The sequence below is a fragment of the Leucopleurus acutus genome, assembly GCF_964270905.1.
Source record: "Leucopleurus acutus genome assembly, chromosome: 12".
Taxonomy (NCBI): Eukaryota; Metazoa; Chordata; class Mammalia; order Artiodactyla; family Delphinidae; genus Leucopleurus; species Leucopleurus acutus.
This window is the reverse complement of record NC_139154.1, coordinates 18,662,268-18,683,503: the sequence shown is the minus strand read 5'-3', so window position 1 is coordinate 18,683,503 and position 21,236 is coordinate 18,662,268. Positions and strand designations below refer to the sequence as shown.

Here is a 21,236-nt window from a genome sequence, read left to right as displayed (position 1 = left end):
TGCTTTTATGCTTCTTAAACTTTTCCTTATACATCCCTAAGAGAAGCTGCTTGACCCATAGTTCTGTATGCACAATCTGAAATACTTTTTTTTTACATTTAACTTTTTTCTATCTCTTAGTTTTTGATTATTTATTTATTTATTTTTTGGAATTCACATAACATACAACTCACCTATTTAAAGCCAGAGTTCTGTAGGCATCATCTTAATCAATTTCTGAAAGATTTTCATCACCTCAAAGAGAAATTTCTGAACCCCTTAGCCATTACCCATTAATACTGCTCTCCCTCCAGCCCTAGACCACCACTAATCTACTTTCTGTCTCTATAGGTAGTTTTAAAATACTGGACATTTTATATAAGTGCAGTTATAAAATGTGTGGTCCTTTGTGACTGGCTTCTTTCACTTAGCACAGTGTTTTCAAGGTTCATCCATGTTGAAGTATGTATTAATAAATCCTTTAGTTTTAATTTAAAAAATTTAATTTTACTTAACCATGAAGAAGACGCTTTTTCTGGGGGTTGGGGGGAATACTCTTTCTTCTTTTGCTGTGTATGTCTACTCTTTTTCCCACCTGTCCCAATCATTATCACTCACATACCCTAAGAATATACATATCTCATTTATAGATTCACAGATATGTTCTCAGAATTGGAGGACAATATTACCTTTTTTTTTTAACATCGTTATTGGAGTATAACTGCTTTACAATGGTGTGTTAATTTCTGCTTTATAACGAAGTGAATCAGTTATACATATACATATATCCCCATATCTCTTCCCTCTTGCATCTCCCTCCCTCCCACCCTCCCTATCCCACCCCTCTAGGTGGTCACAAAGCACCGAGCTGATCTCCCTGTGCTATGTGGCTGCTTCCCACTAGCTATCTATTTTACATTTGGTAGTGTATATATGACCATGCCACTCTCTCACTTCGTCCCAGCTTACACTTCCCCCTCCCCATGTCCTCAAGTCCATTCTCTATGTCTGTGTCTTTATTTCTATCCTGCCCCTAGGTTCTTCAGAACTTTTTTGTTTTTTATATTCCATATATATGTGTTAGCATACGGTATTTGTTTTTCTCTTTCTGACATACTTCACTCTGTATGACAGACTCTAGGTCCATCCACCTCACTACAAATAACTCAATTTCATTTCTTTTTATTGCTGAGTTATACTCCATTGTATATATGTGTACATCTTCTTTATCCATTCATCTGTCAGTGTACACTTAGGTTGCTTCCATGTCCTGGCTATTGTAAATAGAGCTGCAGTGAACATTGTGGTACATGACACTTTTTGAATTATGGTTTTCTCAGGGTATATGCCCAGGAGTGGGATTGCTGGCTCATATGGTAGTTCTATTTGTAGTTTTTAAGGAACCTCCATACTGTTCTCCACAGTGGCTGTATCAATTTACATTCCCATCAATAGTGCAAGAGCTTCCCTTTTCTCCACACCCTCTCTGACGTTGATTGTTTGTAGATTTTTTGATGATGGCCATTCTGACTGGTGTGAGGTGATATCTCATTGTAGTTTTGATTTGCATTTCTCTAATGATTAGTGATGTTGAGCATCCTCTCATGTGTTTGTTGGCAATCTGTATATCTTCTTCGGAGAATTGTCTGTTTAGGTCTTCTGCCCATTTTTGGATTGGGTTGTTTGTTTGTTTTTATATTGAGCTGCATGAGCTGCTTGTATATTTTGGAGATTAATCCTTTGTCAGTTGCTTCATTTGCAAATATTTTCTCCTGAGGGTTGTCTTTTCGTCTTGTTTATGGTTTCCTTTGCTGTGCAAAAGCTTTTAAGTTTCATTAGGTCCCATTTTTTTAATTTTTGCGGTGCTGGGAAAACTGGACAGCTACACGTTAAAGAATGAAACGAGAACACTCCCTAACACCATACACAAAGATAAACTCAAAATGGATTAAAGACCTAAATGTAAGGCCAGACACTATCAAACTCTTAGAGGAAAACATAGGCAGAACACTCTAGGACATAAATCATAGCAAGATCCTTTTTGACCCACCTCCTAGAGAAATGGGAGTAAAAACAAAAATAGTACCTTTTAAAAAGTCTCCACAGACCTTTAAAAAAGATTTCAGGAAAAAGCGTTCTTTTAATTTAAAGCAGTGAAGCCCCCAACATCTCAGAGACTTCCTGTCTTATGGCCAACATTTAAGAGTTGGAGAGAGGCAAGTAGAGGCCTGAATGGGGACGAAGACTGGCCTGGCTGTGTGTTTCCAGGCCAGTTACATGTTTACTTTCTTCAGAGGAGCCCCACAACCACTCCCTTGGCTGATAGCAGGTAGGATCGCTTCTGGTATATAATGGTGACACCAGTTACCGTCGCTTAAGTGAATCTTTTGCTAGTTGCGTCAGTTAACATGCAACATAAGGATTATCTGTAGTTTTAGATATGGATCACTTTGCATTTCATAAATTTTATTATACATTACATAATAGATCTATGTTCACATAATTCTTCTTGGCCGCCCTCTTGGATAGCTTACTGGACAGGGAGCTGGACTTGTTCAGCTGTATTCTTGTTGGCCGCCCTCTTGGATAGCTTACTGGACAGGGAGCTGGACTTGTTCATCTGTATTCTTGTTTCCTTGGCTAGGCAAATCACTGGCTCTCAATAAATGCTTATCAAATTGAATTTCGGGTATTACTAAACTCATTAAAGGTTATATAAACCAGACTTGATTATGTTCTCTAAAATCATAGCCTGATGAATGGTAGGATGTGTTTGGGTTTACGTAGGGGAAGGACGGAGGGTTTTGAGCTGTGTGCTAGTTGTGTTTCCATAGTTCTTTAAGAGTTTGAAGGATATGGTCTTAATAAGTTGTCTCACTCCTACATCTTTAACAATTAAAATAGGAATTACTTTCAATTAACAGAAATTAAAGTTAAAATACTTTTCCAAAAAGCCTCCTCTAAAACAACTTTTTATAATTCAGTAGTTTTGTAATTTCCAGTGTTAAACCAAAAAGGTAAAGCTTATCTTCCTCAAATATTAAGTGTTTTCGCAGTCTTTATAACATAGATTGTACTAGAGATATCGTTGATTCTTTCTAACAGTTGAGCATTTTAAGTTGTCACTGTAGTTAAAATTGGTCGGGAGTATTGGCTCTCTACTTGTATATATAATTGAGAAGTTCACAGGTTTGATAAACGTTTTTTTCTGACTGATTAAAGTACTCTTGACTTGGGTTCTCATTATCAGCTTAATAATAAAATAATAACAATAATACAGAATAACACTGCTTTTTATTACATAGCTTTATCATGTAATGTCATAGTGTCTGAGGTATTATTTCCTCCAAAACCTCCCCCCCCCCTTTTTCTTTAAATAGGATAGGAAACTGAGGCTCAGAGAGTGACTTTCTTTAGATTGTACAGGCCAGAAGCTAGAGAGGCAAATCTGGAGCCTTGGTTTTATGATTCCAAGTGGAAAAATCTTGCCCTATAGCGTTCTGCATCTGTTATTTATTCACTACTTACAGTTTGGATGTTGCAGAAGAAGTAGAAATAGTTTCTGTGCTCACTTTTTTCTACTGAATTGAACATAGACAATTGAAAACAATAAAAACTTAAGAATCTGCTTATTGTATTGGTTAGTACTCAGCGATATATAGCAGTGCAATACAGTAGAATACAGAAGTGCAAATCCCATAAGTTGTCTGAAAATTTCATGTTTTCATTGAATGTTTTAATCATTTATTTAATTTTGAGTTCAGAATTAAAAGTTAAATAAAATATAAAGGAAAAATATAAAAACATGAATGTTGGTATAATTGTTTTTTTCTCTCCCAGACAGATATTGATTATGTAAATGGTGTTGTAGCCAACCTGGAGAAAGAGTAAGTTCTTCTTAATTATGGAAATGAAAATATTCTATTTACTATTATCTCTTGGCTTTTTGCTAAAAGAAAACACCTTCTTTTACAGTTCATTTTTTCTGTGGAGTTCAGTGTTCACTGGACCACCTATCATTGGTCTTTTATATTATCATAAAGTATGTGTATATATATCAAGTTATCTGATGGGATACATTGGTGTATTTCATTTTGGAAAAGACTTGAATGTCATATATATGTAACACTACCAAACAACAATTTTTAATCTTGAAGACAGTGAATAGAGAGTCATATGAGATCACTTAAATCTTTCACCCTCTGTTTAGCAAGAAAAAAAATTTCTGCTGTCAGGACAGCTAGTCAGGTAGCAGTTTCAAACCTCAGTGCTAAACTATGTCTAAAAATCTGCAAAGGTTTATTAACAGTTTATTGTGAGTGGGGCGCATAGCAGATAACAGATGGACAGCTTAGTAAGTTGCAGATACCATTAGTTTTTATAATATTGCCTTTGTAGTTTTAAGAGCAGTGTCATGAAATTAGTCCTGATATGGGTTTCTTCACTGAAATGTATCTCTTGTTGCCCCCAAAAGACATATCTTTTACTTTAAAAGGAAAGACAAAAGAGAAGCAAATGTCCTTGTTTAAGATAATGTGCCTCTACCTTTGTCTATCAATATGCTAAAACCAGAGATTTTTTTAATGTATTTTTATGTTATACATATAAGTTGATCGTTAAGATATAAAATCCCACAGAACTTAAATAACTCAGCCAACCTTTCTCATGATAGATTTTCTAAAGAAATCAGTTCTGGCTTGGTGGAAATAATATCACCTCCTGAAAGCTATTATCCTGACTTGACAAACTTAAAGGAGACATTTGGAGATTCTAAAGAAAGAATAAGGTAAGCCTGTGCACCCTTGTGAGTATAATAGGTAATAAATGTCATCCTTGTTTATCGAAGCTTAACTCATTTTAGGGTTGAGCTAATTAGTTGAGAGCTAATGACTTTTTGATTATTTTATTGGAAATTCTGTGGAGTTTCTGATGAGAGGTTGAATTTGGTAAACCTAATGAATTTTATGACCGTGCTGCTCTGTGTTGTTATAACTTTTCTTAAGAGTATATTCAGTATAACTCAAAACTTAGTCCAGATAGAAATCTCATGTCTGTATGTAACATAAATGAAAACAGATCCAATAAAAGTGATAAAAACAATAATACTCTTGTGCAGAATTGTATTGCAATAAAATCATTAGTCAGTTGAATTTATTTATCTCTGAATCTCTAAAATTGAAAGGAAAACTTTCCTTGTGTTGTTGTTAAAGACAAAGTAAGCTAAGAGATACTGGCATTATTTTGGGATTGCCTATAACCAGAAAAAGGGACAAAAACATTGTGTTGGGAAGAGATTTATTGTATTTCTTGAGTTGTTAATTTGTCACAAAAACAGATTTGTCCCTATAATTGGTTAATTATCTCTCAATAAATATAATGTTATTTTAAAAATTTAGGATCGAATTTGTTTGAAAAAAACTCTGGATAGACTCAATAAGTTCATATCAGCTTGTAAGGTATTTTCTGGAGAAGTTTACTTAGTGGTTCAAAGCTTTTATTTTATTGTGTGCTTTTTTTAAAAACTGGCTTTTAGAAAAACCACTTCTCTTTTTCACATTGGTCAGTGTGTTTCTGTAGCCTGCCAAGAATTCACCAAAAGGACCTAATATTGTAAATTTTAATATGATGTTTTGGGTTTTTAAAGCATTTTTACCTGTATGTGAAGCACTAGTTCCTAGAGACATTAAGATATTACGGGAAAAGGGGGCTGTGGTCAAGACAATTTGGAAAATATTGGATTAAAAACTTTTTTTCAACAAATGTATTTACTGCTGAATGTTTAAATGCCTCTAATATTACTAGTACGTCTCTAGAAGAGGAATATGTGTTCTTCCCAAACTTACTTGACATTAGACTCCTTTCTTCCTCAGGACACCTTGAGGATTAGTGTTTTTGAGAATATATTTCGATAAAGACTTCATTAGGGAAGAGTGAATTCTCATTCACTCTCTCCTAAGTGGATATATCCTGTATGTGTGAGATCCATCCATCTATTTATCTATCTACCTATCTTTCTAATACATAACTATACATTGGGTATATATATAATATCGTGTATACAATATGTGATGTATATATTGCATATGTATATATTATAAAATATTTTATATATTATAAAATAGTATACATCTAACCTTATTTTGCTAACTTTGAGTCTGATTCCTAACTTATTTTTATTTTTATTTTTTGGCTGCGTTGGGTCTTCGTTGCTGCGCACAGCCTTTCTCTAGTTGTGGCGAGCGGGGGCTACTCTTCATTGTGGTGCGCGATCTTCTCATTGCACTGGCTTCTCTTGTTGCGGAGCACGGGCTCTAGGCGTGTGGGCCTCAGTAGTTATGGCACGCAGGCTCAGTAGTTGTGGCTCTCGGGCTCTAGAGCGCAGGCTCAGTAGTTGTGGCACACAGGCTTAGTTGCTCAGCTGCATATGGGATCTTCCCGGGCCAAGGATAAAATCCGTGTCCCCTGCATTGGCAGGTGGATTCTTAACCACTGCGCCACCAGGGAAGTCCCTAACTTTTTTTGAAAATTTTTATTTCAGATGGAGAACAAAGCAAAACCTCGATTATTGTTTTCTAATGATGTATGCGCAGGAAAAGGGCACATATTACATCCAGGTAAGTGTGTGTTTGGTTTTTTTTTTCACACTTTTAAAGGAAAAGTAATATGAAGGGTATATTTTCATTAAAACGAAGTTTTGAAAGCATAAACCCTCTAAAATATATAAGATCCTAACAGTGTGCCAGAGCAGAAGGGTTGATCACATCACTGAGAACATGGGCTCTGCAGTTCCACTCGCTGGCTTAGCTCATAATTATTTTGGTGGTCTTATGGTAAATAGTTGTTTTGTGCACTTCAATACATTTTCATTTGTACTGAAGATAATAAAGTTGACATTTAGTTCTAATGGTGCAACTTTTAGCAGCATGGCTAAAACAGTAAGTCCATCATGATAAGGGTTTTAAGTTAGCCAGGTAGGCAACAACTTAAATAATTCTAGGAAGCTCTTATTTCTTTCAAACCTTTAAGCTTAAATTTCACCACTGGAATTTCACTTCTTTAACCAAACGTCTTTATCCCTTGTTCAAAATGCAAATACCCCTGAGAGGTATATGGCACACGAAGCCTGTCAATTGTTTTTTTTTCCAGTATAAAAAGTTTATTAGATCCTTTCCTGGGTGGATGTTTGGATGAGAGTGGCAAGAAGCAGCCCTGGTCCCTGAACAGGAAGGACATGATTAAGCAGCTGTTGGCAGGGGCTGGGGAGGGAGAGAAGGAAGAAAAGAGGTTGACATCACCTGGGAAGGTGGACTTCTTGAGGGCAGACTTTGTCTCCTTTGACATTGTACCTCGAGCCAGCTGCATTCAAGTGTGCGTGAACCCTTCCTTGGTTCACAGGATGGAAAATGGAAATGATGATAGAGTGCAACATTGTCTATAACAGGATGCAACAGCTGTGCATATAAAAAAACACAATATCCTAGATATAGGTAGTACATTTCCTCTAAATACATTAGAGAAGTCTGATTTTAGTTTTAAAATAATAATTTCACAGCATTTTATTTTAATGTATACCAACTATTATGGTACTTGAACCTTGCTCTTTGTTCTAGGGCCAGTATATAAATATTTACATTATGGTCAAGAACTTTATAGAGAGAATTTAAAAGTGTAGCTATATCACTTTTAAAATTTGTTTCCAATTTTCCTCCAAGGGAAGAATTAATGGAACCTTAAAGCTTTTGGGGGGAGTGTAGGAAAAGTTAATATTTAAAAATTGAGAAAAGGATGGGGGTTAAGGAAGAGGATGGTAAGGAAAACTTCCCCTAACAGGGTCAATATATGATGTATTATAACAATAACAGCTGCTATGAACTAACATTTATTGCATACTTACCATGTGTCAGGCATTGTTCTTTAAAATTTATGTTTTTCACATATTAACTCATTTAATACAACCCTTTTTATAACAGGAGTGTACTGTGCATACTGTCTTAAAGCCTGTTTTGCTGTCATTTAACATACTGTAGACACCTTTATATGCCAGTAATTATAGATTGGTATAATTTTTAATTGCTTCTTGAAGTACCATTATTCAGCTATCACGATGATCTTATTGTTGGTCATTAAGATTGCTACCAGCTTTTCAGGTCTTTCACATATGGATCCACTGAACATTCTTAAAATTACCCTATTTGCCCAAAAATTATGCCTCAGAAAAGAGGGAGTTGCTTTACCTTCAGGTCTTTACATAATGTATAGAATTCTCTCAGTGAGTTCATTATGATGTACAAACTATTGTAATCCAGACTTCATAATTATCCCAGGGACATGACTTCAAGATTGCATATGTTGGGTGTGTATCCTACCCAAGACTTTTTTTAAAAATTAATTTATTTAATTAATTTATTTATTTTGGCTGTGTTGGGTCTTTGTTGCTGCGTGCAGGTTTTCTCTAGTTACAGCGAGCAGGGGCTACTCTTCATTGCAGTGCACGGGCTTCTCATTGCAGTGGCTTCTCTTGTCGCGGAGCACGGGCTCTAGGTGCGTGGGCTTCAGTAGTTGTGGCATGAGGGCTCAGTAGTTGTGGCTCACGGGCTCTAGAGCACAGGCTCAGTAGTTGTGACGTGTGGGCTTAGTTGCTGCGCGGCATGTGGGATGTTCCCGGACCAGGGATCGAACCTGTGTCCCCTGTATTGGCAGGCGGATTCCTAACCACTGTGCCAACAGGGAGGTCCCTATATGGCATTCTTGAAATGACAAAATTATGGAGATGGAGAACACTCTTGGTTACCAGAGGCTAGGAAGGGGGGAGAGGAGGGAGGTGGCTGAGGATGTAAAGGGTAGCATGAGAGTCCCGCCATGTCCACACGTGTGTTCCCTACGTCTGCATCTCTATTCCAAGCTTGTTTTTTAATCTACTTATTGGAAAAGCTTGGAAGTACCTGGTATTGGGGGTCATCTTTCCTTTGGGCGTCCATGGCCAATGTTTGCGTGTGAGTGTGGGCATCTCTTCTTTGGGAAAGCAAGGTTAGGTGCCAGCGGGGCTTTGTGCTTTGTCTGGTTTTCCCTCTGGCTTCCCTACAAGCTCTGAGGGTGTAAAACCTGTCTTTTCTGTTCACTGGTGGGTTCCCAGGGTTTAGTACTGTGTATGGAACATAATCAAAGCTCAGTAGACATTGGGTGAGTCAAAATCATACCTTTCCAAATATTGCTACTGTTTCTTCACAGATAGGAAGAAAGCTTATAGGACTTAAACACATGAAAAAATCTAAATACTAAAACAAGTGAAAATTACTTGCAGATAACTAGAAATGATAATGTGTCATTAAGAAAAGGAAGGGGCTTCCCTGGTGGTACAGTGGTTGAGAGTCTGCCAGCCGATGCAGGGGACATGGGTTCGTGCCCGGGTCTGGGAGGATCCCACATGCCGCGGAGCGGCTGGGCCTGTGAGCCGTGGCCGCTGGGCCTGCGCGTCCAGAGCCTGTGCTCCGCAGCGGGAGAGGCCACAACAGTGAGAGGCCCGTGTACCAAGAAAAAAAAAAAAAGGAAGATTTTCTCATGATATTAAAATCACCAATGGAAAAGAATATTAAAAAATAATGTATATATGTAAAAAAAATCATCTTATGACTTTAAAATTTTATGAAAGGAGATTTGGGGAGGAAGTCTTTGCAGATACTCTTGATCTCTGGTCTCTGTCAACTCCCTGTTGAACTGGTAAACCTTCCAGTAACACACGTGGTGATGGCAGAGCACATGGGGTTAACTGGCGCTCTGAGTTGCTACAGCTTCTTAAGTGTTTTGAAGATACCTTTTAAAATATAAAGAGAACTTTTAGGAACCCATCCTACAGGAATGAATAGCACTGATATGAAGTGTAAGCATTGTTTGCATTGACAAAGAATGAGAAACAACCTGGGTGTCTGCCTGTGAGCAGGTGAATGATTTGTCCATCAATCCCAGGGAATAGTATGAATCTGCTAGAGAGAATGCTTTAATTATATACTCTTTAACCTGGAAAGATATTCATGATGTATTAAGAGAAAAAAGCCGGTTTCATAATGTGATCCCTTTTTAATAAAAATGTAAAGGTGGTGGGAACCTTAAGGTAGGTATGGGTCTACCTGTGCTGTATGCCCATATTGAAGGTGTCCAGTGGGTACACACCCAACCTTGAACATTGGTCACTTCTACTAGCAGGGTGGAGGGCAGAGGAGAGCTGCTAGCTTTTTTTTTTTTTTTGACTTGTTACATGTATTAGGTAAAAAGCAAAAAAAGAAAAAATTAAAAGGCCTATAAAATTCTTTTCCTTTGAAAAGAAAACAGGATAGTGTGAAATCATGTTGGGAGCCATAAAAGGACCAAAAGGAGTAATTCATGGAGTGGTTTTGTTATTTCCCGTGGTAAGGGAGTGGTTTTGTTGACTTGCTATGTGCATCTGCCATTTTATTTTCCTTGCTTTCTTTTAATAAAATTTATTTTTATTTTAGTTATTTTTTATAATTTTTCCTTTTTATTTTATCATTATTATTATTATGTAGTTTTTGGCCACACCACGTGGCATGTGGGATCTTCCCTGACCAGGGATGGAACCCGTGCCCCCTGCATTGGGAGCGTGGAGTCTTAACCACTGGACTGCTAGGAAAGTCCTAAAATTTATTTTTATATTTTCATCATTTTTGACCATTGTTTCCTTGATTGTCATTATAAAAGTGTGCTTGAGTTTTTCCATAGTAAAGGATGTTCTCTTTAAATCTTCCTTCTCTTTCTGATTTATTAATATGATTGTTCAACTTTCTTTAGCTTGAAGATGATATTATTGTCAAGCAGAATTACTTTAACACCATAAAAAATTTTGCACTTCAACTTTCTTCTGAGGAATGGATGATACTTGAGTTCTCCCAGCTGGGCTTCATTGGTAAGAAAAGTTTTAGATTTATTTACTTTTCAGAAATAACTGTGACTTAGAATCTTAGACTTTTTTTTTTTTTACCTTAAAGTTGTCTTTTTTCCTCTGGAAATGGATTGCTTTTGAGAAAATTTAATTTCGGTAAACTTCTGTGTATAAAATGTTGAAAGTCAACCCAAAATAGTATTTGGAGAGTTCTAAGATGGTAATATTTACTCTGGAGTTCTGCAAGGCAGCCCTGCTGGCTTTTCATGTCCACAGAGAGCCAACCACTGTCCTGGGGAGCATGTCTGGTTCCTTCTCGGACACTTCGAGTTCCTGTTTTAAAGCCCAGAGCTTTTGCGAGATTGGGGTTCTTTTAAGAAGAGTCCTGCACTAGTGGTTTTCTAATAGGAATTGCTGGTATTTGACATAGTACATGAAGTTCTTGTTCAGTCATTAGTTTGTATTCATGTGTTGCTTTCAGGGACTAGTAAGGGTACTTATTTTTAAAGTTTTTTTTCATTAAAATTCCTAAAGTATCCAACTAAAGAGAATATGTTTAAAGTTGAAGTTTGAAGGAAATTTATAGGTCTTAAAAAACACCCCAGAGAGTAACATTTCGCTGCCTCTAATGCTTTAAATCTGTAAGTATTAGAGGCTGGGGCTTTGATCTTGTTGATCATTTATCTCAAAACTTAATTTAAGACTCAAAAAACATCTTTATTTGTGAAGGTTTCAGTGAAGACAAAATTCAGGAGTCCTTGTTTTTTGCTTTTATTGATTTAGTTAATTTTTTTTTTTTTTTTTTACTTAAACCTCTTAAGTTCCTTCTTTATGGGAAGAATTTTAATAAGACATGAAGGAAAAATCTCCAGCTTGCTTCTTGAATCCTTTGAGCTAGTAGTTGTATGATAGACTTTGTAATGGAGAAAGTTAGGAGTTCAGTACCTACTTCTGTTTATACTCAGGTGACAACTAAACTTAGCTAAAGCAAGTTTGCTTTTGATAGGACAGGTGGGGAAATTATTGATAACGATTTATAGTTGAAAGCACAAGCTTTCGTGTGTTTGTTGTACGGATTTCACTCATTTAAGCTATTTTGTTGCTTGGCTTCTTTATTACAGTTACTGATTGGGAATATCTTTTCAGGTAAAATGTTTCAAGCGCCAGACCTCACTCTGATCGTGGAATTCATATTTATGTTCTATAAGGAGAAACCCATTGATTGGCTCTTGGACCATATTCTGTGGGTGAAAGTCTGCAACCCTGAAAAAGATGCAGTAAGTTAATTTCTTATGTGGGTAGAAGAGGCTTCTTTTATGTTTTTAGTGAAAGTGATGACTCTTAGGGAACCAGATGTTGTAAACGAACAGTTAAATAGGTAGCTGAAAGAAAACAGTGTTTCCACTTACCAGTGTAAGTGCTTGCCTTCTTTCTAGAACTACAAGAAGTTCCTGTTCTGGAGGGACTTTTAAGTCAGTGAAGCACACCTTTCTTTAAATTGCTGATGAATGTTTATTGTGTCTTGAGGCTCTGGTGTTTCCTTGCTGTTGGCCATATCTGTCCTGTGTCAGGGGGGAGTTGTTTTGGTTTGCTTCACATCCTCTGTCAGCTTTCTTTTTTCAAATACTTTGGGGACAATATCAGACCCCAGCACACCTGGATATAAGGAATAGAATGGAGGTCATATTTTATACCAAAACAATGACAAGTCAAAAGTGTACCTTTTTTGTATTGTGTTACTTGTAAGAAGCCAATGTTCATGCTGATATGCTGACCTTTGGGATGTTGGTGACAGGGTAAGTCAGTAAACAATGATTTTTGCTTGGACTATTCAAATATTAAGTTATCTCCACTGAAATCTTATTGTAGAAAGTAAATTAATATGTTTTTCTTGTCTAATTTGAACTGTATCTCTGGAAAAAATTTTTAAATTATTGGCTGTAAGCATAAATAAAATATGAATACACATTCTTAAAAATGAATGAGTCACTTTGACATGTAATAACAAGGAAATCTTTATTATAAGCATATGTCATTATAGTGTTGACTTATTTTCACAAATAAACATTTAATTTGATTTCATGACCTTATATTCCCTAGAACAGTTTGATCATCCTATCTGCCAGTTAGCTTTTAGGACACCCTCTTCAGGTGTCTGTAAGCTATTGCTTTCTCTCTCTTTTAAAAATAACCACTTTCTTAGAGCAAATCACGGTGTGTAGCGAAATAGCAGAGTACCAGCTTTCCAAAAATGACTGAACATATAAATCGATTCGATCAACTCATTTTTATGATGTAAGCCCTTACCTGTATTTTCTTTGTGATTTACAGGAATTTTTATTGTAGGACACAGAACAATTCATGTCATCTTTACATTTGTACAACACACTTGCCTTTAATTGGTCCTGTGCAGTTTTATCTAATATGGTGGTTAGGTTCTTAAGTGAGCTTGTGAGGTGAAAATCTCTGAAAGTAAAAATTAAAACCATGAAGATACATTCTTCCACCCCTCTTTCTATGGCCTGTAATTTTTCAGCTGCTTCCACTAGGATGTCACGGAAGCTGTCACCACATACTTGCTGGCTCCAGAATCACATCCCTTTGACAGTGGTCTAGGAGACCCTTCCATTCACACTTATTTCACTGAGCATAATACCCTCAAGCTTCATCCATGTTGTTGCAAATGGAAAGATTTCATCTTTTTTATGTTTGAGTAGTATTCCTCTGTGTGTGTGTGTGTGTGTGTGTGTGTGTGTGTGTACGTGTACACAGCACACCTTTATCCATTCATCCGTTGATGGGCACTTAGGTTGTTTCCATATCGTGGCTATTGTAAATAATGTTGTGATGAACATAGGGGTGCATGTGTCTTTTCTGATTAGTGTTTTCGTGTTCCTTGGATAAATACCCAGAAGTGGGATTGATGGGTCATATGGTACTTCCTAGTTTTTTGAGGAATCTCCATACTGTTTTCCACAGTGGCTGTACCAGTTTACATTCCCACCAATAGTACCAAGCAAAAACAAACACGTAGTTACAAGAACAGAGTAGTGGTTACCAGACGGGACGGGGCAGGGGTTGAGTGGCGGGGTGAAATGGGTAAAGGGGGTCAACTGTATGGTGATGGATGGAAACTGACTTGGTGGTGAGAACACTGTAGTGTATACAGAAGTAGAAGTATAATGTGTATTTGAAACTTACATAATGTTATAAACCAATGTTACTTTAAAAAATAAAAAAGCATTCACACATTCTTCCAAAGGTTTATGGACCTGCTTTGACTCTTCGGGCCCGAATGTGTCATTCGTTGCCTGTGTGTTGAGTGGCGGGCTCGGTCTCAGGCGCTGCTTCTTCTCATCCTCTCTCGCCTCCACCGTCCCACCTCCCCTCTCCTCGCTCCTCCCCTGTCCTCTCCCTCCCTTACCTTCCCTCTCCTTCCACTTGAGTGTTTTATTTGTGTAAATAAAATATACAATTTCACCTCTACTCTCCTGTTAGCAATAATGCTAATGAAGTAAACCTCTTGAGAAAAATTAGGCATTTTAACATCCAGGAAATAGTTGGAGGTCTTTCAAAGTGGAAATGTCTTATACATTTGTCTTTTTCAGTATGTTCTGGGCCCAAAACTTATACAAGTCATTGAAAATGGAAAGGGTTTATAAAAGCATGACAGGGTAGCCATGGCTGTCCTGAAGCACTGAGCTAACGAATGCATGAGAGTCCTGCCAGGGCTGTAGGTCCCACACGCCATGATCACACGAGAGCAGGTTATAATCGAAAATATAGGCCATGGGGCACTTAGAGCTGAAACATAGGTGTCTCCCAACTGTGCTGAGTTGGATTTGTCTGGTTTTTTTTTTTGCGGTACGCAGGCCTCTCACCGCTGTGGCCTCTCCCGTTGCGGAGCACAGGCTCCGGACACGCAGGCTCAGTGGCCATGGCTCACGGGCGCAGCCGCTCCGCGGCATGTGGGATCTTCCCGGACCGGGGCACGAACCCACGTCCCCTGCATCGGCAGGCGGACTCCCAACCACTGCGCCACCGGGGAATCCCGATTTGTCTGTTTTGATGTTGTGTCCTTGCTTGTAGTCCACTTGCTGGCTCACATTTTCAGATTGCTTTCATGCAACAAAATGTGCTTTTTCTTATCTGCAAATTCTTCATTATATTATCCAATTAAAGGTATTTTGTGTATTTGAACCAAACCTCTAGAGTTTGTGCATTTTAACATTAAAAGTCAAATCTATATTGACCTATTTTGAAAGGTAGTTGAAATTAAATCCTTAACTCTTCCCTTGGAAGTGCTTATTTTTAATTTCCGCATCGTGTCTGTTTATCAAGTAGGTAGCACATCTATTAATGCCTCAGAGAGGACCCTAAAGAAACACGACTTGGAATTATGAGATGAAGCTGGATTTTCTTTTCAATATTTACCCTTCTGAAGTGCTTCTCATCTTTCAGAGGAGGACAAGATTTCACTTTATAATGTAACACTAACATTCCCGTTTAATATTTAGAAACATTGTGATCGACAGAAAGCAAATCTGCGGATTCGCTTCAGACCTTCTCTTTTCCAACATGTTGGTCTACATTCTTCGCTAACAGGAAAAATTCAGAAACTCACGGTTGGTGATTTAATTTTATTTTTCTCATGCACAGACAATTTGTTATCTACTGTATAATCCTTGTTCTTCTGAAGTATAAATGAGCCGTATGTTGTTAATATGTCTTTCCTCCTAGGATAAAGATTACATGAAACCATTACTTCTTAAGATCCATGTAAACCCCCCTGCAGAGGTATCTACTTCTCTGAAGGTCTACCAAGGACATACACTGGAGAAAACTTATATGGGGGAGGATTTCTTCTGGGCTATAACTCCAGTAGCTGGAGACTACATCCTGTTTAAATTTGACAAGCCAGTCAATGTGGAAAGGTAGGTCATTATTGAAATATAATTTGGTCTTACAATTCAGACCTTATTCATAATGTGATCTATGATGGAATTTTTGGTGTCTATCACACATGTGAGCAGTCAATGAGTCCTAAATGTTGGATTATAAAATACACTTTGTGTAACTCAGTGACAGTATGGGTATGTTGCTTACAGACATAATACCAGCATTTAGTATGTTTGATAAATTCTATTGGTATTTCTGAATGTATATTTAGTATAGATTTTTAATACTTTTATGGAGAACTCTCCCTCAGAATCCCAAATTAGTTTTCACGTCCTTATCCTAGAATATCCCTTAGGATTTGGCTGCGAGCTAGTGGATGGCCCAGCAATTTGGTTGAAATGATAAATTTGACAGACTGTGACTATTCCCATTCAGTGCTTCTGCAAGTGCTGGAAGTGCAAGTGCCTTTAGTACACCATGGAAGCATTTAAAACCCTTTTATGTGTTTCAGCATTTCTGTTCACTTGACAAAATTTGGGACTTTTTCTCCCCATTTTTTACTTAACAGTCACGATTCCTTCCATCTTTCCTCAGTTTTGGGTATGTTCCCCAGACTGTCTGTGGCATACTTCCATGTAATCCCCAGAATGTGATGTTATGTCTTCTCCTTTGAAGGCCATTTGGTTTTTAGAATCTGCCAAAAGTAATTTGGAATAATTCTGTTTAAGGTGGTCAAAAACAATGCATAGCTATATGTAATGCTATTAATTTTCTTTTACTCTAAACTGATTCTAAACTGGAATCAGTTTAGATTCCAGTAAACAGTAAACAGTTACTCTAAACTGATTCTAAAGCGGAATTTAAGTGTAAAAACATTATAACCAATGGGAAGATCACTGGCAAGACATATTAGAATACTTTTGAGTAATATTTTGCACTTATATGAGTATATAATATTGGTTTTGTTGTTATTTAATGTTCATTTTTATACTATGTAGTGGAATTCTGTTCTGTGAGGTATTGTTCACCACACTTGAGTCCTCATAGAATTAGAAATAGCACTCTTCTTTCACCTCGACAAGAATAGCCTCAAACCACATTTATGGGTTTATTTTTAGGAAATAAAAATAATTCCATCAAAGAATCTACTAAAGAGCTCATATATTCGAGATCAAACTTAGTAACAACAAATATATTTACAATAAACCTCTGTAAAATGATATTTATAATGCCCCTACTGAGGGCACTTTTCTAGCAAAACACAATTCTTCTAAAGTGACAGTATATGTGAATTTTCTTGGAGTCCATGCACAGACCCACCCTTCCTAGGACAGAGAAAAGGGATCATTTGATTTTCACCATAACTTATTTGCTGAGAGGGGAAAAAGCAGAAGTTGTATTTATTAATACAGAAGTGAAGTGTTAGGAAAAAAATTCTCTGTGTAACATACATATGTGTTCATTATACAAAAATTTTAAGGTGTGAAGAATGAGGAAAACAATCATAACCCCAAGGATACCATTATGACCATATTGACACTTTTATTTTCTTCGTAACTGTGTGCACTTTCTACTTTGAGATCGTGGTCTACATGTAATTTTATATCATATATTATCCAATATACTCTGTCACAAGTGATTCACAAGCATTTTAATGGCTGCATCAACAGCAACAAAACACTGTCATCTTTTTTTTTTTGTCAAGTACATTATTGTTATGCAGCAAACATGCCCCTCTGATAGAGGAGCTATTGCATCCCCCTTAGGTTTTAATTTCCCTGCAACTATTCAGGACATATGATGTGCAGTCACTACAGACTTGAGCGTCGTCAACCTTATTTTGAGGTAAGGCCCCCTTCTGAACCTTTGTGGAGGATAGTCTGACTATATTTTTATGTTTCTCTTTTCAGTTATTTGTTCCATAGTGGCAACCAGGAACATCCAGGAGATATTCTGCTCAACACAACTGTAGAAGTTTTGCCTTTGAAGGTATGACTATTTTTTCTCCTAAATTTTCCTTGAGAACTAATATTAATAGACCTCATTTGAGGCTCTTCCTGTTTAAGAAATTCTCATGATGGCAGGACCTTAGTGGTGAGTAATACCAACTTCTTTTGGCAATATGGAACACCTGGTATATTGTCCCGTTTGCCTTCCTAGAAAGAGCCTTTATTTTGTTTCCTGTTGGAAAGTAACTTGGACATTTGTACTGGGAAAATAAATGAATCATTATTTTACTTTAATGTTTACTTGCTGTTTGTATTTTGAGTCCCAAAATACCATGCAGTTTTAATGCCTGTTGAATAATGTAGAAAGTTAATTTATTGGTCTCTAAGGAATGCTTAATTTCTTTCAAGGTAACACACAGTTCTTTACTTCTGTATATTTTTAATAGAAAACAGCATTCTATTAAATTGATTTAAGCTGGAAATTAATTAAAATTAAAAATTTCTAGCCAACAGTATATTATATACAGATTCAGATGGAGCACTTTTACTGATTGATAAACCTTTTAAGGTTCAAGACTGACATGGCGTTTTCTCTTTTCAGAGACAGCTGTGCCACAGATGCCACTTTTATATTTATTAAGATATATTAATAACCTAGATTTGTTTTAAATAGAAGTAATTATTTATAAGACGTTTTTGTTCTATTTTAGAGTGAAGGTTTGGAAATCAGCAAAGAAACCAAAGACAAACGATTAGGAGACGGTTATTTCAGAATAGGTAATACCTACTTGAAACTAGTAAAATGTCCTTTACTTTTTTGGACTTAGTCCTGCAGTAATTTTAAGTTCTTTTCAGATATTAAGCAGCTTCGGGATTATAAATACCAGTGTACTCTTTTCTTTGTTCTCTGTGTTCTAGTACATGCTTTTATTATTATCTTGACCCAACTAGGGTTTCAGATCAAAGGTTCATTTCCTGGTTCCTCTTCTCTCTGCATCTGCTGCTTCCCTGTTGTCACTGGTAGATAATCCGCCTTCAAGCTGCCTCCTGCAGTCTCGTACTGGATGATCTCAGCTGACTGCTCTCATGATCCCAGCAATATCCGTGCGCCAGAATCTGAGCCTTTAGCCCTGCCTCCCTCCTGAGCTTTAGATCTCTACTGAGATGCCAGCTGACAAACTACGTGGGGGCCACGTAGCCATCTACCCGGAGCGTCTGTAATATGAACATTTCATCATTGGTCACCATGGTTTGTGCTGTCACGATTCATCTAGCTGCCTGAGTCTAACCTTGGGAGGCACTCTGAAACCCCGCACCCACCTCCACTGTCCATTAGCATAAAATGCCTATTTGTGTCTGAATGTGCATTCACCCTACTGCAGCGATACTCTGCCTCTGTTTCCCAGCCAGTCCACCGAGCCACTGTAGCTCCCTTGCCAAAACGCAAATGCTGTATTAACCTGGCTGAAAACCTTAATGACCTTCTGTGATCAGATTCCTTAGCTCCCACCCACCTTCGTATCTTGTTACTTTCCTCTTATGCTTCATCTCTCCAGTCCTGAGATGTGTTCCTCTAATGCCCTTTGCTCCCAGCCGTGTCTCTGTCCACTTTCCCCACCTGAAACGATGGATTGGTATTTCTCCTCCTGATGAATACTTTCTCATCCTTTATTAACAAGCTCTCCTTGGCTCTTCTTACCACAGTGCATGCACCTCTTCTGTGTAATCACGTTTCATAGCTCAGTTCTGTGCGCTCACTGTGGAAGGGGGAGGGGGCTTTGTTGCTCAAGCACTCCTGTGACTAACGTAGGACCTGTCCTTTGATGGACATCAACTCAGTGGATGATTATATATTTTCTTTTTACTTAAATTAATACTTTTCCTAGTGGTAGGCAGAAGAGATTATTGGGCAATTAATATTGTAGGTATACAGGACAAAGGCATTCTTATAACTCTCTCAAGCAGTTTTACGTTCAGTGAATGTCATTCAGTGTTTGCTACAAGGCTTGTACAATCACCCTGACTAATTTCTATATAGCTTAGTGGATAGATGAGTTTAATTATTTTCATATTTGGGTTATATTTTAGCCCACCCTAGAAATGTTCATAAGATTAGCTGTGTATATGAGACATTTATTAACCCTATTACCTATGAGTTATTAAATTTCTGAGAATGTTGTGTTCTAGGTTATGAAAGTAGCATAGGAAATAGAGACATTTATATGATTGCAGTAATTTGAAGATAATGACCATCTAAAACATCAACTCATACATATTTAGAACTGGAAGAGAACTGATGGGTGATCAGACCTAGGACTTTGTGTAACAAAAGTGTGCATCAGAAACAAAAGCAGCTGATTTTTTTTCAAGTTCATATAAAAAATTCTGCTCCCTTAGGTATGCTTTAGCTGAATGGTGTGTGAGGGGCTCTGCAGACCTTTTTCTAGTGAGACAACCATAACTGGTGAAAGGTAGTTTTTTAGAAAAGTACAGCAAATAGAGAAACATTAACTCGTAAAGTCTGAATCTCAGTAACAGCATTAAGAGTCTGTGGCATTGGAGCCCTGACTCGCTCATTACCCACGCTGGCCAAGCTCAGTGACTCAGAAGCTCTACTCTGCATGTCCAGCCAAAAATACGGACTCCCTCTCCCACCAGCCCCCACTCCAGGGCTGCGGTATCTCACCAGAAAGGGCAGGCCACCAGCATCTGTCACCTCCCCAGCTCCCTGTTGCAGAAGCTCTGTTCCAGACATGAGCAGCTTAGAAATCTGAGGCTCCTTTCCTCCACCTAACTTCCATTCATCGGGCGAACCTTTGCTGCAGGGACGGCAGGGTGAGAGTCCTTGGCCCTGATCACCTCCCCCAGCCCACTGGTCCCCGCACACTGGGAGAGGTCAGCCAGGACACGAAGGGCTACTGCTACAACCCAGTGCTCTGCTTGTAAAGCAGGGGTGTCACTTTAGCTGGGAGGTGGGCTGCTGTCCCTGCCAGGGGTCCTGAGCAGTGGTGCAGAGATTTTCTCCAGGGGAGAGGCAGGCCATCAGAGAGCTCTGTAGCGCACCCTAAGGGGACTGCCTTACTTGAAACAGAACTTGGGGAAGCTCAAGCCCAAGGGCACTGTGGAACATGATGGAGATTTTGGTGGTAAACAGTTAGGAGGAGACTGGTAGCTACATTCAAGCTAAACTGTAGCCCATCCAGAAGTTTGACAGAGAGAACCAGAGAAAGAGGTAGCTAATAAGAGCCCTCTTGGGTGGGACAAGCCACAAAGGCTGGTGCTACAAAGGGGCCTGGGTTCAATAGGATCAGACTGTGCAGCAACTTATGCCCAAAGGCATTGTTGGAAACAGTAGACACCCAGCTGGCAGTTAGCAGAGACCTGATGGGTGAAGGTGGGGTTGGTGGGATGGTAACTAAGGACAGTCCTGTGAAAGAAATACCACATTTATTAGTAGGTTAAAATTATGAGACAGCAGCAGAAGAGCCTTTCACAGAGAAACACTGGAAGAAGGA

General features: G+C 38.0%; 1 protein-coding gene across 2 annotated transcripts in view; it reads left to right on the top strand.

Moving 5' to 3' along the window:
• The window catches only part of MGAT4A (alpha-1,3-mannosyl-glycoprotein 4-beta-N-acetylglucosaminyltransferase A), a 109,609-nt gene that overhangs the window by 79,634 nt on the left and 8,739 nt on the right, over nt 1-21,236 (top strand). For both annotated transcript variants that reach the window (XM_082851821.1, XM_082851820.1), the window contains exons 6-14: nt 3,820-3,866; nt 4,652-4,765; nt 6,518-6,593; nt 10,783-10,897; nt 12,020-12,150; nt 15,391-15,498; nt 15,614-15,807; nt 17,683-17,761; nt 18,432-18,498. In XM_082851821.1, the coding sequence (XP_082707947.1) occupies nt 3,820-3,866; nt 4,652-4,765; nt 6,518-6,593; nt 10,783-10,897; nt 12,020-12,150; nt 15,391-15,498; nt 15,614-15,807; nt 17,683-17,761; nt 18,432-18,498 (931 nt within the window). The remainder of the gene's footprint in view (nt 1-3,819; nt 3,867-4,651; nt 4,766-6,517; nt 6,594-10,782; nt 10,898-12,019; nt 12,151-15,390; nt 15,499-15,613; nt 15,808-17,682; nt 17,762-18,431; nt 18,499-21,236) is intronic.